This window comes from Drosophila hydei, unplaced genomic scaffold (genome assembly GCF_003285905.1).
Source record: "Drosophila hydei strain 15085-1641.00,03,60 unplaced genomic scaffold, DhydRS2 tig00000001-arrow-pilon, whole genome shotgun sequence".
NCBI classification, from domain to species: Eukaryota; Metazoa; Arthropoda; class Insecta; order Diptera; family Drosophilidae; genus Drosophila; species Drosophila hydei.
The window spans coordinates 1,800,676-1,815,918 of record NW_022045643.1 but is presented as its reverse complement, the minus strand read 5'-3'; the positions used below and the strand labels follow the sequence as shown (position 1 = coordinate 1,815,918).

The 15,243-nt window shown below is 43.6% G+C and overlaps 2 protein-coding genes across 3 annotated transcripts in view; one reads left to right on the top strand and one right to left on the bottom strand.

Annotated features, from left to right (window-relative positions):
• LOC111603056 (titin-like) overlaps window positions 1–3,650 on the top strand; it is a 56,276-nt gene extending 52,626 nt beyond the window's left edge. For both annotated transcript variants that reach the window (XM_030225973.1, XM_030225974.1), the window contains 8 exons: window positions 40–181; window positions 241–1,259; window positions 1,328–1,633; window positions 1,741–1,761; window positions 1,831–1,935; window positions 2,003–2,197; window positions 2,259–2,561; window positions 2,632–3,650. In XM_030225973.1, coding sequence (XP_030081833.1) covers window positions 40–181; window positions 241–1,259; window positions 1,328–1,633; window positions 1,741–1,761; window positions 1,831–1,935; window positions 2,003–2,197; window positions 2,259–2,561; window positions 2,632–2,816 — 2,276 coding nt within the window. In that variant the 3' untranslated portion in view covers window positions 2,817–3,650. The remainder of the gene's footprint in view (window positions 1–39; window positions 182–240; window positions 1,260–1,327; window positions 1,634–1,740; window positions 1,762–1,830; window positions 1,936–2,002; window positions 2,198–2,258; window positions 2,562–2,631) is intronic.
• Window positions 3,651–13,697: 10,047 nt separating this feature from the next.
• On the bottom strand, window positions 13,698–14,982 carry LOC111603068. Its single transcript, XM_023320526.2, has 2 exons — window positions 14,047–14,982; window positions 13,698–13,985 (listed from the first exon to the last, which is right to left on the bottom strand). Exons 1-2 carry the CDS (start codon window positions 14,980–14,982, stop codon window positions 13,698–13,700), a joined length of 1,224 nt encoding a protein of 407 aa, XP_023176294.1.
• Between the last annotated feature and the right edge of the window lie 261 nt (window positions 14,983–15,243).

Sequence of the window (15,243 nt, the reverse complement as noted above, 5' to 3'; positions counted from 1 at the left end):
TAAGCGATGCGGAAACTTAGACCTGTGTCAAAACTTTAGGTAAACCTACGGCACCCGGCACACCGCAGCCCTTGGAGGTGATGCACGATTCAATAACTCTCTATTGGAAGGCTCCTGAAGATGATGGCAAGTCTGAAATTATAGAATACATTCTGGAGTATCATGATGTTAAACAAGAAAAGTGAGTATCATCTTTATAATAAATAGCCTGAAATCAAACCAAAACGATTATTTCATTAGGTGGATTGAGATACGCAAGATTAAGGACACAACTTATACCATCAGCAAGCTGAAGATCGATACAGAATACGTGTTCCGTTCGATTGCAGTCAACGAAGTTGGTCCATCGCCACCCTCACCCATCTCGTCGCCCATACGGCTGGTGCCTAAGGTGGAAACCGAAGCGCCCAGCGTACGCGAGCCTCTGCAGGATATTGTCAGCGATCTAAACAAGGAAGTGACATTGTCCTGTGTGTTTGGCGGCATTCCAGAGCCAACTGTCACATGGAAGAAGAATGGCGAAGTCTTCGAGTCGAGCAGCCTGCGCTACGAGAATCGTGTTGCCAAATACACTATTGAAAAGACAACTATTGAGACTGAGGCCACCTACACGTGCGTGGCTACGAATGAGAAGGGCTCCGTGGAGACATCGTGTAGACTGAAACTGCAGCAGAAGCCAACCGTTGAGATTGAGGACAAATATTTGTCCCAAAAACTGCGCACTGGCAGCACTCTCACCATTCCAGCAACAGTTCGTGGCTATCCACAGCCTACTGTGACCTGGCACAAGGAGACTGTCGAACAGAAGTCCACCACCCAGCAAGTCACGATTGAAACCACAGAGACCAGCTCCACCTACACCCTTAAGAAGGTAACACGCGAACACTCTGGTCGCTACAAGGTGACGGTCACAAATGAATCGGGCTCCAGCTATGCGGAATGCACGGTTCAAGTGATCGACAAGCCGAGCAGGCCACAATCCCTGGAGGTGAAAGACATCAAAAAGGACTCAATTACCCTGGAATGGACGCCGCCAATCGATGATGGTGGCATGGAAATCAAGCAGTATACGCTGGAGAAATGCGACGTACAGAACAATGTTTGGATGAAGGTTTCCGACTTCGACAAGGACATCAACTCGTATGCCATTCAAAAACTTTCCATGAATGCACAGTACATGTTCCGAGTGGTCGCCATTAATCCCATTGGTGAATCGGAACCAACTGAGAGTGAGCCTGTGACCATAACCAAGAGGTTCGGTACGTATCGTATAATAAGATTAGCAAAGAGAAAGTAAATAAATGGAAATGTTCTGTTAAACTTGCAGAGAAACCAACGCCACCACGTGAGCCCACCGCGGTGTCTGGCATGAACGACACTTCGTTCACATTATCCTGGGAGCCGTCGGAGAGCGATGGTGGCTCCAAGATAATTGAGTACATTGTGGAAATAAGGGAAGAGACTGAAACCGTTTATCGCTCCTTGGGCACTACGACGGGCACTGTAACAAACATTCACGTCGACAAAGTTGTGAGAAACAAGGGCTATCTGTTCCGAATCTACGCTCGAAACGAGGTTGGCACCAGCGACGCGTTCGAGACAACAGAGAAGATTGTTGTTGGACGCAAGATAAGTAAGTGATAGGAAATTCAAATAATGATAATTGCTTAATTTGCTTTGCAAATTGCTTTCTCTCTTAACGCCACTAATGCCTCGCTTTGCTAAATAATTATTAAACAGCGAATAACCAAGAAAACATGGGTACGTCATAGCGTCTTTCGAATTGCAATTATTTTTTGTTAATAATTCTATTTATGCATCACACTCCAGCGCCGCCTTCGCCTCCTCAAAATCTGAGAGCGCCGGATATAACCAGCCGCAGCGTCACTCTCGATTGGGAGGTGCCAGCCAGAAATGGTGGTTCCGAAATCACAGGTAAAATTTATATCAAATAACCAAATGGAGACATTAACAGAAACAATTTTCGTTTATACACCCGCAGGCTATTGCGTGGAGAAACGCTCTTCAACATCGACCAGCTGGACAAAGGTCATTACACTGGATGCACACCAGCTGCACTACACCATAGACAATCTGAAGGATAAGTGCGAGTATTGGTTCCGTGTGTCAGCGGAGAATGAGGTTGGATTAGGTGCACCAGCCGTCACGGAAAGCATATCGCTTAAGACACACGCAAGTAAGTTGAGCTTGGCTAGACAAGTTAACGCAGCTCTAATTCGTTTCCACTCTTGAACCAGCTGTACCATCGCCACCAACTGCTCCACTGGAGGCCCGAGTGCTTGCGGCCAATGCACACGTATTCGAATGGGGTATACCCGAGTCAGATGGTGGTGCGCCTCTGCTCGGCTATCACATAGCCATACGTGACATGAAGAAGTCCATGTGGATTGAGGTCGGTCGGGTGCCAGCCGGTGTGCAGAAATTCCAGATAAGAGACCTGCAAGAGAATCACGAGTACATGATACGCATTCTCGCCAAGAATGAGATTGGTCTGAGTGAACCGCTCGAGTCCGAGGAGCCATACAAAGTGATGACAGCGGGTATGTAGAAATATCTATCTCCACAAAGATTTTAAGCATGGCTAATTCTAATAACTTTCATGTAATGCAGGTCATGCCAGCCTGCCCGATGAGCCGCGCACAGAGATGAGCACATGCAACACGTCCTCCTGGCTGCGGGATCACAATATGGATGCGGACATACACTCGTATGCCCGTGGCAGGCTGCTTCAACGCGATGAGTACTTCTTCCGTCTCTGGGCGCAAATGCCCAAGAAGAAGAAGAGCTCCAAATAGACAAAAACATAAAACAAAACAGAACAAACACAAACACCAACACCAACAAATAGCCATGACAAAAAACGAATGAAACTTAGGTTAGGTTAAGCTTATTTCAATTGTATTTTAATGAATTCTTAACTTTTTATTTAGCTTTTTCTACTTGTAATGTACCCATTGTAAAGGGCATGTAATGTTCGGCATATGCGTCCGGCAACAGCGATGTTCACGAAACTGAGACAGAATGGGGCGAGCGAAGACAAACTTGATGTTTGAGTGCGTGAACGTGGCTGTTGGCCTGTGACCTCATTGGCCCATTACATAAACTATGAAAGAAATTTGTTTATAATTTGCATAAATTCGTATGATTTCCTGCGCTTTATTTTTGTAAGCTGTGATAAATTTATCAAATTCGAAAGCGTCAAACGATAAAATGCCATGACATTTGCGCCAGGACACAACGCGCATCGGGCACAGGACAGTCAACGGACAACGGACAACAACCAGCAACCAAAATAGCAACAACAACAACAACACCAGCCACAAGAACACAACACAAGTGATTCAATATCCTCTAGGGAGACAAACAACAAATGGTGCAATTCGATATGAGTTACGAGTACGTTGTGTTCCTGTGTGTGTGTATGTGTTTGAGTGTGTTGCGTTGTGCGTCGCGCTGACTGTCCTTTGCCTTTGCCGTGTGCTCACTGTGAGCAAATTTATGACATCTAGAGGGTTACATAACTATACTCCTATATATACATATATATTGTGAAAGAACCCAACATGACTTTAAACTGAAGAAAAACCAAACAAAGAGAACTAAATGAAAAATAAAATAAATATGAATGAATTTTTAACGAACAACTTAAAGTGGTTTAGTTTGGGTTCAACACAACTTTTGCGCAGTTGAGCACGAAAAATCAACTAATTAATTCATTAGTTAGTTTTGGCCGACTCTGAAGAAGAGTCGAAGTTAACGGTAAGTTTGCTCTGCCAAAGTTTTCTATTAAGTTTTTATTCTAAAACTTAAAGTCGACAGCCAAACAATGGCAGCTACCAGCTGCCCAGTCTGACATGCGTGTGCAGGACCTAAAACTGTATGGAATACAGAGAGAGGGAAGCGGGAGGGGAATGTGGCATATAGATGCCGACACTAGGCTACAGTTACGCGTCGTTGAACTTATCTGGTGACATGGGCACAAAGTTTCCATACAGACAGAGAGACAGAAAGACAGAGACAGAGAGAGAAATACAAAGAGAGAGAGAGCGAATTGTGTGCGAATTTAATTAAAGTTTTTGCGGTTGCCACTAATCAAAAGATATTATCTAAAATGCTCTATGTGGTAGTTACTTTGGCTGGCAAATAACTTTCTGCTGCGGGCACAACTGTAATTTACACTAAGCTGATTGGGCGTCAGTAAAAGCCAGCTGGGCGTGGCTAGACGCCAGAAGTTTAGGCAGCAAATGGACTCATAAAGCTAAGCATATTTCCGGGCACTTTAAACTGCACACGAACAAACGAAAAGCAAACACTTCACTCGGCTGCCTCTGTGCACGGCAACAACGAAATAAAGCCACCTTTGCTTGCAGGTATATATAACAACACCTACAACTGCTATTGCTATTGATACCGGCATTCAGCCTGGCAGCCTGGCAGGAAGCATATTTAGTGTTGCCACTAAACGATCGGCCAGTCGCTCTGGAAGCTTCTCGTCCTCGTCCTCATCCTCGTGCTTCTTCTCGTGCTGGTCCTTTGGCCAGCTCCTGTCGCCTATTTGGAGGGCTTCCTATGCCCGGCACACGAGCGGAAATTTCATTTACTTGTTTGCTTTTTATGCGCTTCATTCGATTTCTGCTTCTTTAGTTGCTCTACGATTTTATTGTGTTAAATTCCAGCTGCCGCATTAGCTGAACATTTTTCAAACTTAAATACTTGAGAATTGCAAAAAAGATTAACTTTTTTGTCTTTAAGCTGCTGTCAGTCGTCAGACTCGCATGCCCATTAGTTATGGTTTATTAATGCCGCACTCGAAACTTGGGCAGAAAGTCGGCCTAACACAATTGAAAACTTGTAATAGCATTCGGCAAGTTGGCCGTATTGCTTGTAAAACAAAATTACACATAAACTTTATGGGGTGCACGTAGAAAATTGAGGCTATACTTTTTCCCTGACACGGCTCGTCAAACGTGCTAGCCTGCCCACAAAAAAAAAAACATAAAACAAAAAAAGGAAAGAAAACCAAAACCCAAACCAAAGACGAACCAAATAAAACAAAGAGACAGCAAAAAGTTTGGCTAATTAGTTGCCAAAATAATAAACGATAATAGCATGGCAAAGCCACTTCTTCTAGGCATCCAGCCATGCCGAAATGCTAAAACAGATGTTGCTTTTGTCTTTTTCTGCTGCTGTCTCTCTGTATGTGTGTGTCACACAAATTGAATTATCAACTTGGAAGGAAGTCGAAATCAGTTACATTTTGGCACTGATATCAACAAAATTAGCAAATCAAAGACAAAACTCTTAATTAATCAAGTTTTCAATTTGACACAAATTTCGAAAAAATGTACTAAGAACATTTCAGTCGAACGCCTATGGCTGCATGATACTGGCTCAAAGATAACTAAATTTAATCAAACAATCCCAATGGCTGAGTCACAATCATGTTAAGGGCCTCTCTGTAAAAGAAAAAAAGTGAACTAGCTGCAATACTTTGTGATTCGAGTTTAAGCTTTCAATATCTCAAAGAGACTCTTAGCTGTAATTTATGTTTAATCTAAAAAGAAACTAAAGCCACACTTAAATTTCTGTTGACTTTGTGAAAGAGTTAAAAAGAAGTAGGTAGAGTCAGACGGATATGCACAACTGGTAGATACGCTGTAAATGACGTTCAGCTGATTTGCTTTCAAATATTTATGATTTCTGCTCTAGATTGATACAAGATAGTTAATTTTCTTGATGGGCAGACATAATAAAAAATAAATGAAAATGAATTTTTTTATTACTGAAAGAGCTGTAAAATAGACTATCTAGTCATATATATGTTATACACATAAAAGTACAGATTAAACAAGCTAAATAGAATGCTTGGAGATAGCATTAGGCGCATATATTACACTTGTTAGTACGTACGTTATACATGCATACATATACTCTTAATTGCCCTGACGAAAGATGTGTCATAAAATGTTAGTTTCAGCTCATTTTTATTGCAGGGAATTAAGCAACCGAAAGAGTCGCTAGGCTGCAGATAAACGGATGCTTTGTAGAAGTGGGTAACATTATAAATGTATCTGCGCAGTTATTTACGGGTCTACATGGTCCCCGAATAGCACCAAAATGACAGCCGAAATAGCTGTATGTATAATTGCCCAACAGCTCTGCCCGGAGCCATGAACCACGCCCATTAAGTACAGCAACAAAAACTGCAGCGCAGTAAAGCCAGCAAAGACGTCTGCTTCCTGCCTGCAGCCGGGCCGATAGGGTCGATAGTTATATATATATAAATGTGTGCAGGACTTGAGGAAAATTAAGAAAATGTTTTCACTCTTTGGGAAAGCGCTCGGAGCGCAGATCCATTGCTCTATTGTATACATGACTTGCAACTGTTTGTGAAAACTAAAAGAGTTTTAAAGTAAATCTTACTCTTACATATAGCTGTGGGGCATAAGAAGGTATGCACATATATATACCTATGTACTTTAAGGTATTATGGCCGGAGATTTGCATGAGCTTCTTAGCGTAAGCTTGCGAATCGATATACCCAGCACACACTAGGGCATATTGTAAATATAAAATATTTATTGCCAGATTGCACACGCATTCAGCATGTCCTTCGGGCAGCAACAGCTACATGCTGAATGCTGAATGCTGAATGCTGAATGGTGTATGCTGAATGCTGCCTGCTGATATGTACACAATGTTCTTTCGACCTTATCCTTTCCTTTGACTGCAGCGACAAACGCATTTTACATGCATTTCACCCCTTTTGCTAGCCAATTCATAACATTTAACAGCTCGCAGAGGCCAGTAAAAATATTCTTACACTTTACAATTTAATGGAGACATTTTTGGTACAAATTATCCACCGACCCCACAGCCAGAGGCACCATTTAAAAATCAAGTGTGCTGAAAATTAAATTTCGCAGAGCTGTGCAGCAGCAGGGCAGCGAGTCAATGCAGTGAGATGGCTTCCAGCCAGAAACTAATGAAACTGCCTCGACTGCTGCTCCACAGCTGCTGACATTTCGTTGGGACATCATGTTTCCCACACACTAATACACATAGTAATATTTACTAAGCTTCCCTGTGCATGTGCATGACTTTTTAAGGCAGCGCAATTAAAGTCAATTGGCATTTTACCAAACGCCCAACGTGTCGTATACGTAATGTCAAGCAAATCTGTGTGTGTGTGTGTGTGTGTGGTGTCAACAGCATTAGCTTGCGTTGACTTTAGTTATTAGCACGTCTCTGGCAGCACAAATGCTTTCATAATTCATTACGCACACCCAAAATGAAATTTTCGACATTGCGCATACGCCGCGTTGTCTAAGCATAAATTAATTCATTTGCCAGAGGCAACTTTATAGTTATTTAGGTGTCTTCCTCATTTGCACTGCCACAGATTTTATGGTTTCTTCGGTGTATTGTTTGGCAATTCCAGAAATCAACAGCAACAGCAACATCAACCTGAACAACAGCAACAAGCAATGAACTGAAATTTATTTGTATTTCGTTTCGCTCTTCGAGAAGTTTTACAGCCTAACTAGGTGCCGCTGGCTGCTGATGTTTGTTTTATGGACTTTTGCGGAACTCAGATCTCACTCCAGTTTATTTTATAATGTGCCCATAAAAGTTGTAAGCCATTTGCATTTTTATTTAGACCCACACACAAACGCAGACTTTGATTTGGCTGTTTGACTGATTAGTTCTCATTATAAAGAGCTTCGACATTTACGAGCATATTTCGGACAGCATCTATAGCCATTGAGAAAGCAATCATAAAAGGATTTCTTTAATGCAAATGGGCACAGATTAGCAAGCGCTTTATTGAGTTCGTCCTTCAAAGTTTCAATTTTGCGTTGATTTTGTAATTTGCCGACCCTTTTTCGCCTGGGTTTATTACTCTATTTTTCAAGTTCTGTTAAGCAAACTGTTGGATGTCAGCTTGCAGCTACTTTACACGCCGTTGACTTAATTCTGTGCCAGTTCCATTGGCCTTTGCATAAATGCATCCTAATGCGCCTCAATTTTGTGGCGGCATGAGGTAGCCGAGGCACGCTAAACAGATTTGCACCTTGCATATAAAGCCAAATTTACACGCTGTAACGAAAATTGCAACGCAAATATGCAAATAACTATAGAAGCTAGAAGCAGCATCAGCAGCAGCAGCAGTGGCAGCAGCAGCAGCAAGTCTAAAGAAGTGCAACCCTCGGTTAAATTTTGAGAACTAAAAAAATGTTTTGTGCCAGGTTTTCATTTGGCAAGCGAAATATCCAGCTGAAAATGAAGTTGTTATGTATCTATATATATGTGTGTGTGTTTGGGTGTGGGTGTGTTGGGGCGGGAATAATGTACAAACGTGTTGGTCTTATCGACCAAGATATGCATGCAACAGCAAACAAAGCTCAATTCAGCTGCATTCTTGTTGCAGCTGCAGCTGCAGCTGCCATTTGGCAACGTTTCCCACTGTGAGTGGGAACGCAGTGCTCAGTGCTCAGGCTGTTTACGTGCTTATCGAGCAATCGATGTGAGAATTATAGTCGTGCTGGCATGGTTAAGCTGCTTAGAATGCACTGCCAGACGGCCAACGTGTCGTATGCGTGCTGTCGTTTCACAGATCCTCGTATACTTTGCAGCACATTAAATTGCCAATATGGCTTTATTGTTCCACCATATAGTTATAAGTTAAGGCGATTGGGGGCTGGTGGGCTGGTTGAGCAGCGATTTATGCTGCCACAAGTTATAGGCAGCTGTTGCCCCCAAGGGCGTCGAGTGCGTCCAGGTCCGTATAGGAAGATAGAAAATGCGTGGCTTCGTGGCAGCCGCCTGTGGGCCATAACAACTACGACTAGGCGCACTTGCACAGACGGCCAGCCATAAAAAGTGGCACTCGATGATGCCTATGGGCAAGTTTTGCACGTTGAACGAGCTAGCGCAGTCCTCGCAGTCGTTGGCCTGGCCTAAACATCACTTCACAACTGCCAAGCCAGCACATCCGGTTTCCGTTAGTTGGGCACGTCGTTGTCGTCATCGTCGTCGCTGCCTGGCTGCCTTCCTGACTGACTGCCTGTCAGGTTGATGTTGCTACAGGTAATATCATTTAACAGAGGCGCAAGAACAGCGACTTGCACGAATATCGTATGATGGTAAAATATTATCTCGTTACAATGTTAAAAATATTTTTGCGCCCCTGCCAAGCTCTCGCCTTTGGCTTATGAGCGGAACTACGTGTCGCAGCAGCAAAAACTACACACACAAGCACACACACACGTACGCGCACGCTAACACTTGGCAACGGCGAATGTCAGTCGAGCAAGAATTTACCCACCCACACACACACACACAAGTATAGATGTTTACATTTGATTTCAAGTGCTCGCATTTTGATGGCCATCTAAGTGAATGCGTGTTGTGGCTGTTTACGTGTCCTTGTTATGAAAACTACGAGTGCCACGAGCCATCCGAGCTCGTATGTGTATTTAAGAATATAGTTAGCAATGCTCCAACTTAAAGCTATTCACATGGATACATGGACGCTGACTGTTATTGTATATACATTTTATTGACTTACGCCTGGAGATGAAGTTTGTTTACTTAAAGAACTTGTAGCTTGTTTGGAAATTTGATTGTGCGTGGGAATGGAAAATAATTTAATAGACATAACAGAAGCTGTCATAGAAATTGTCACAGTTTGTGGGTTTTTATTAAGAAATTCGAAACAGAGTTATTCACTTGGAGATTTCAGTATTACCCAAGCGAAAACAAGTCTCTATGGGCAGAGATGTCACAGCAAAGCTTCAGGAATATAGAAAGAAAAGTCGTGGTCCCCACATTCAGCTCTTAAGATTCGAAGTCCCTCGGTCAATCTCTCTGTCTGCTACATACAACTTACAAAGAGACCTGCCCATATGCAGCTCGCCATTCATTTCATGAAGTCTTCAGAGTTGTCGGCCCGCAGCTTCGATTAAGTAACTGTGTTGCAAGCCTTTGCTAGTGTTGCACATTTGTCGTAATTTTTTTCTCTTTACATTTTCTTACGCCATTTTGCCAGCCACTTGTGGCACTTTAGGGCAGCTGCTTTTGATTTCTCATGCGTGCATAGTTTACACAGGCGTTGGCCAAAATAATTTTCACACACACACACACACACGCACACAATTGCAGGCTGGTTCGTCCCTTCACAATTACGTTACGCATGAATTTGATAGCAAATGAGAACGCGTTGCGCTTCACGCTTGACTCTGCTTGGCACTCACTTAATTATTGCATAAGAAAATGAAACGAGGCCACCAAGGCGCTGCTTGGGGCGACATACAACCACCCCAACACACACCCACACACCCACGCACACACGTGCAGCTGACGGCTAGCAATGCAACTTACAAGTGCAGCTGCAACTGGGACAACAAACTTTGCAGTGTGGCTATGTGCTTGACATGCATGCTTACCCACAACGCAGCGTTGCAGCCAAGTTGCAAGTTCCCAGTTCCCAGTCGCCCATTGACTGCAACTCAGGTTGTACGGGGAGTGATGGAAGCCGAAGGGAATCGAAAGTCTTTAACTATAACAGCCACAATTTGTATGCCCTGTAGCTGAACGACCGTGAATAAGGGGTAGCTTGTAGTAAATGGAGTTGTATAGAATAGACCCTAAGCCTTATTATACTATGATATACAGGGTATCTACTGATAAGAGTTGTTCAACATTAAAATACTTCTACTTACTATCCTATATATAATACTATACTTTTTTATACAGGGTATCTCCTGTTAGGAACAATAAATTTTATTTTTATGGGCTGGCTTATATCGATTTAAGTTCATAATTAAATTTATATTGACAATTTGTTGAATTTTCAATTTCGTTGGCAGCTGCGATTAATTAGTAGCCGAAAACTTGAATTATCCATTATCCATTATCCTTTTTGGGTCGATTTAATTGCTGCTTGAATAATTTGCGAGCTAATTATGTTCAATTCGAGCAGCTTTAGGTATCGCCAGTGGGGCCAGCTGTTACCTGTGCTCTCCACATCCGGCGACAACTTTTGCACTTACGTTCGCCATTTCACACACAGAGCTAATGGTGAATGGGATGAGTTTTCGTTGGCTGGAGGGGCAACTCAATTAAGTTGGGCTGCTGCAATTTATATAAGCCTGCCGATATCGCTGTTATCGGTCAGTTACACGCTTTATAATGGCCTAGGCAGCCTCGACGCCATTTCTCATTTAATTTACCGCACATTTTATCACGGTGCTATGGCGCCTGTTTATCGCCGCAGTCCAGAGAGCTGGGGCTGGAACTAGGACTGGCTAGCTGGTTGGCTGAATTGCTTATTTTGTTATCATTATCCTGTTATCCTTGTGCCTGCTGGCGGCACCTAATTAAATTATCCCGCAATCGCCTGCTAAGTGCACCTGCACTCGCTTCTGTCCAAATGTTGCGGGCCCTAAAGGACTCGCCAGCCTTGCTGCCAGGCATATTTATTTATTGAGCGTCCCTTTTTTTTTTGCTGGTCACTTCCTGGCCTTTGTCCTTTCCTTTTGCGCCTAATTATTATCTGCCCTGCGCACTGAATTTTTGAACACACAAAACTTTTCAGCAACGCCCGAGAAAAAGTCAATAAGCTTGAAGGACCTTAATTATTTTCTCTCTGTGTGTGTGTCTGTGTAGGTGTGTCTGTGTTCATTTCTTGGACCTAAGCCGCCAAAGTTTTTGTGTGCACAACAAAGTTACTGCTACACAATCGCTGTTGACCCATTTGGCAACGGCTCAAAGCGAATAACTTTAACAACATTCGAAGTATGGAAAAGGGAAAATGTTTTTCTTTCGCCTGTTTAATGGGAAGCTGATTTTGTCATTGACAAGTTGTTGGCTGCATCCTGCACTCAGTGCGCCCAAGGACAACATCAAAGGCTTTGCATAACAAATGTTTTGTTTTCATTTCGGCTGGCAGAGCTGCCTCCAAGCCGGACTTGCAACTGCTCGTACTATTGTTCTAGCTAGATCCTGTGTGCCACCTTCTAGCCCCACCCAGCCAAAGCTGCTCACAGCATATCCTGTTTGCTTAAAAGCTTCCGTTTGCCATTTGCCTTCGTGTGTGTGTGTGTGTGGGACTGTGGGGAATGTGAATCTGAATGCGAGGACGAGTAGTCGTCGCCAAGACCTTGCACCCAAATGCGCAATTATGACAACCATGAGGTATGTGCTTAGTGTGTGTGTGTTTCGGAAATTCTTGCTGCTGACAATGATTGAAGCTGTAAGCTGTCATTGTAATAAATCAATAAATGCAACTTGAGCCAAATTGCCCAGCATACAAAATGGCAAACAACAACAGCAGGCAGAAAGTTGTTCACTGCCTTCGCTAGCTCATGTGGCTTGGCCAAGTTTATTTGCAAAAATAATGCACATCATTGTTAATCAAAGCGAAAGCGAGATAGAGTGTGAGAGAGAGGGAGAGAGATGGTGTCATGGCAGCGTGGAAAAGTCTGTGTGGCTCGGCTGCTGCTTTGCAGCTCCGGTTGTGTTTATTGTTGCGTGCCAGACTTTCTGTCACAGCACTGTGCATATGCATAGAAACAGTTCCCCACAGACAGTTGTTTATTGTCCGGCTCCATAGAAAACTCCTCTTACAGTAAACATTGTTTATGCTCAAGCCTTTTACTGTATGGCCACACTCAACTGCACAGCACTGTCTGTTTGTATGACCAAACAATGGATGTATACAAACAACAGCAGCAACAGCAACAAACATACCCTGTTACAACAATGGTGCACAAAATTGCCGCTGTCATCAGTGAGGAAATTTGCATTTTGCACAAATTGCAATACGTAAAACTCTTCGCACTTTGCGCTCAGCCCCCTCCACATACTCTGGCATGGCTGCCATTGTGTTGACAACTGAATGTTGTAGAGTGTTAAATACTAAATGCTTTTGCTTTTTGGCAAATTTTGTCAAATTACAAGCAGTGAGACCAGGCCACGCCTACAACTGGTACAGCATATTCCATATCCAATTATGCTCGGAGTTTACGCTGGGCGTGGCTTATCAGTAAGTGGGCGTGTCAGCACCGCATCCCCTAATGCAGCTAATCGACATTATTTTCCAGTCAACTGCACAAGTTGCAGGCAAATAGTTTCGAATGAATCCAAAGATGAGAGCTCAAGCTAGCAAAAAGTTTAACCCATGCCCAATGAACTGAACTCTGTTTTTTTCTAATTTTTTCGTATTTAGCTTGGGCATAATTGAATTGATTATGCCTAGTCAGAGTGGGGGACAACTGAGTTTTAATTCAATCATTTACAGCTGAGCGCGGAAGGCGTTCATTAGTCGTGTTAATCATACGCCATGTTGCACGGCTATAGCCTATGGGACAGCAGCTAATTAGGTTGGCAGCTCTCATAACTCAGCCATAAAGAGACTTAATAGATTTCCATCAGCCTCATATAACTCTTAGCTTCCGCTGTATGTGTAAATCTGTGTGTGTGAGAGAGAGAGAGAGAGTGAGTTGAGTTTGAGTTTGATTTAGTTGATTTTTCAGCTGCACTCGTTCTACTTTATGGATTAATTTTTAAGCAGAAAGCACTCTGTCAAACTTCAGTTGCTATTGCTCACTTATTTATTTAATGCTTATGCACAAACATTAATTTTATAAACTTGCACCCACTTTAAAGACGCTTCAATTGAACCACCAGCTTAAATTTCTGGTATCAAGGCTTGGATAGCTGGTATCATCAGGTTTCCAACCAGGCAGCTTATAGCTGGTCAAATTTCTGTGCCAGTTGCTAACATTAAGGTCCCAGCTTATTGTGCATTGCTCTTTAAAGAGTATTAGCATTAGGGGCAGGCTTAGCAGCAGCCAGCAAAGCAGTTGCCCCAGTGCTGTGGCAGTCACTGGGCAGCCGGGCAGCTGGCAGAGCAGCGTCCGCTTGTTACGCAGCTGATCTGGTCGATTGCCAGTGCAGAGCTGTAAGGGATGGGAATGAATTAAAAGTTTTGTTAATGGCAGCAATAACCCCAGCGCTTACCATTAGATCTACCACATCCAAACATTGTCTGCGCTGCTGTGGCAAGGAAAGTTGTGGCTGCTGCTGCTGCAGCGCGCGCCACAGGCTCGACTCGAATTTTGTGCGCTCATTGCGAAAATCTCGCCCAGCCAACATCAAAATAATGATCAGGCTTAAGAGATTTGCTGCGTATGTGAGCTGCTGCAGTTGCAAGTGAACGATGACGACGCCTTGCTGCAGCTCCAACTGCTGTCTGGCAGCCAAATGCAACTTGCGCAGCATCAGCACCCAGAGTGATAACAAATAAACGCTGAAGTAATGCGTCATGTGTCGCTGTATCTTGTGCAGCGCTGGCTGCATTGCGAGCACTCTGTGCAGCAACTTGACGCGTTGCCGCTTGCTCAAGGAAGCTGCGAGCATTCGATTTATGGCCAAATAGCTGCTGTATAGCCAAATGAAGCAATTGAAGTGCAGCAGCAGCTGCAGATAACAGCAGAGCACACAGAAGGCCACACAAAGCAGCCTTCGGTAATCATAGAGCTGTAGCTGCCAGTAGATTGTCCACCCCAGCTGCACGGTCATGAGCAGAGACCAGCAATAAACGCGCACCACCCGAAAGCAGAGCCAGTCCGCCAGCTGCCGCTGCACGCCAACCATTGCATTGAGTTCTTCTAGCAGCCATGGTCGCTTGCACATATAGAGAACGCAGGGCGCGGCGTATAGCAAGTGAAGGTATCCATCAATTTGGCAATCAGGTCCGGCTGAGTAAACCACGGAAATCCACGCGAATAGATTGAGCACAAACATCCAGTAGATAAGTGTTTGCTGGGCCAGTTCAAATCTTTTCGTGACCTCATTGTAATAGATGTTGCTCAAAGCAAACAGCTCGCTAACAACTTTTTGGGCACCAAAGTAGCCGAAAAGGCGGCAGCAACAAAGCGGCGAGTGCTGCGACATGTCAGCAACTGGACAGCCGGGCCAGGTGCTCGGCAACAGCAAAAACACGAAACAGTAGAACAAATGGTGCATGGAGCTAACCAACAGCAGATGGAAACTCAAATACACTTTACTCTAGAGACATTCTCAGCACTTATTGATGTCAGCTTTATTTCTGTAAAGCGAAATGGTCAGCCTAGAATTGTGCAACATAGAAGCTACAACAAGACAGAGGCAGAGAGATAAGAAAGAGCAGATAGGAATAGAAAATAGAGCGTCAGT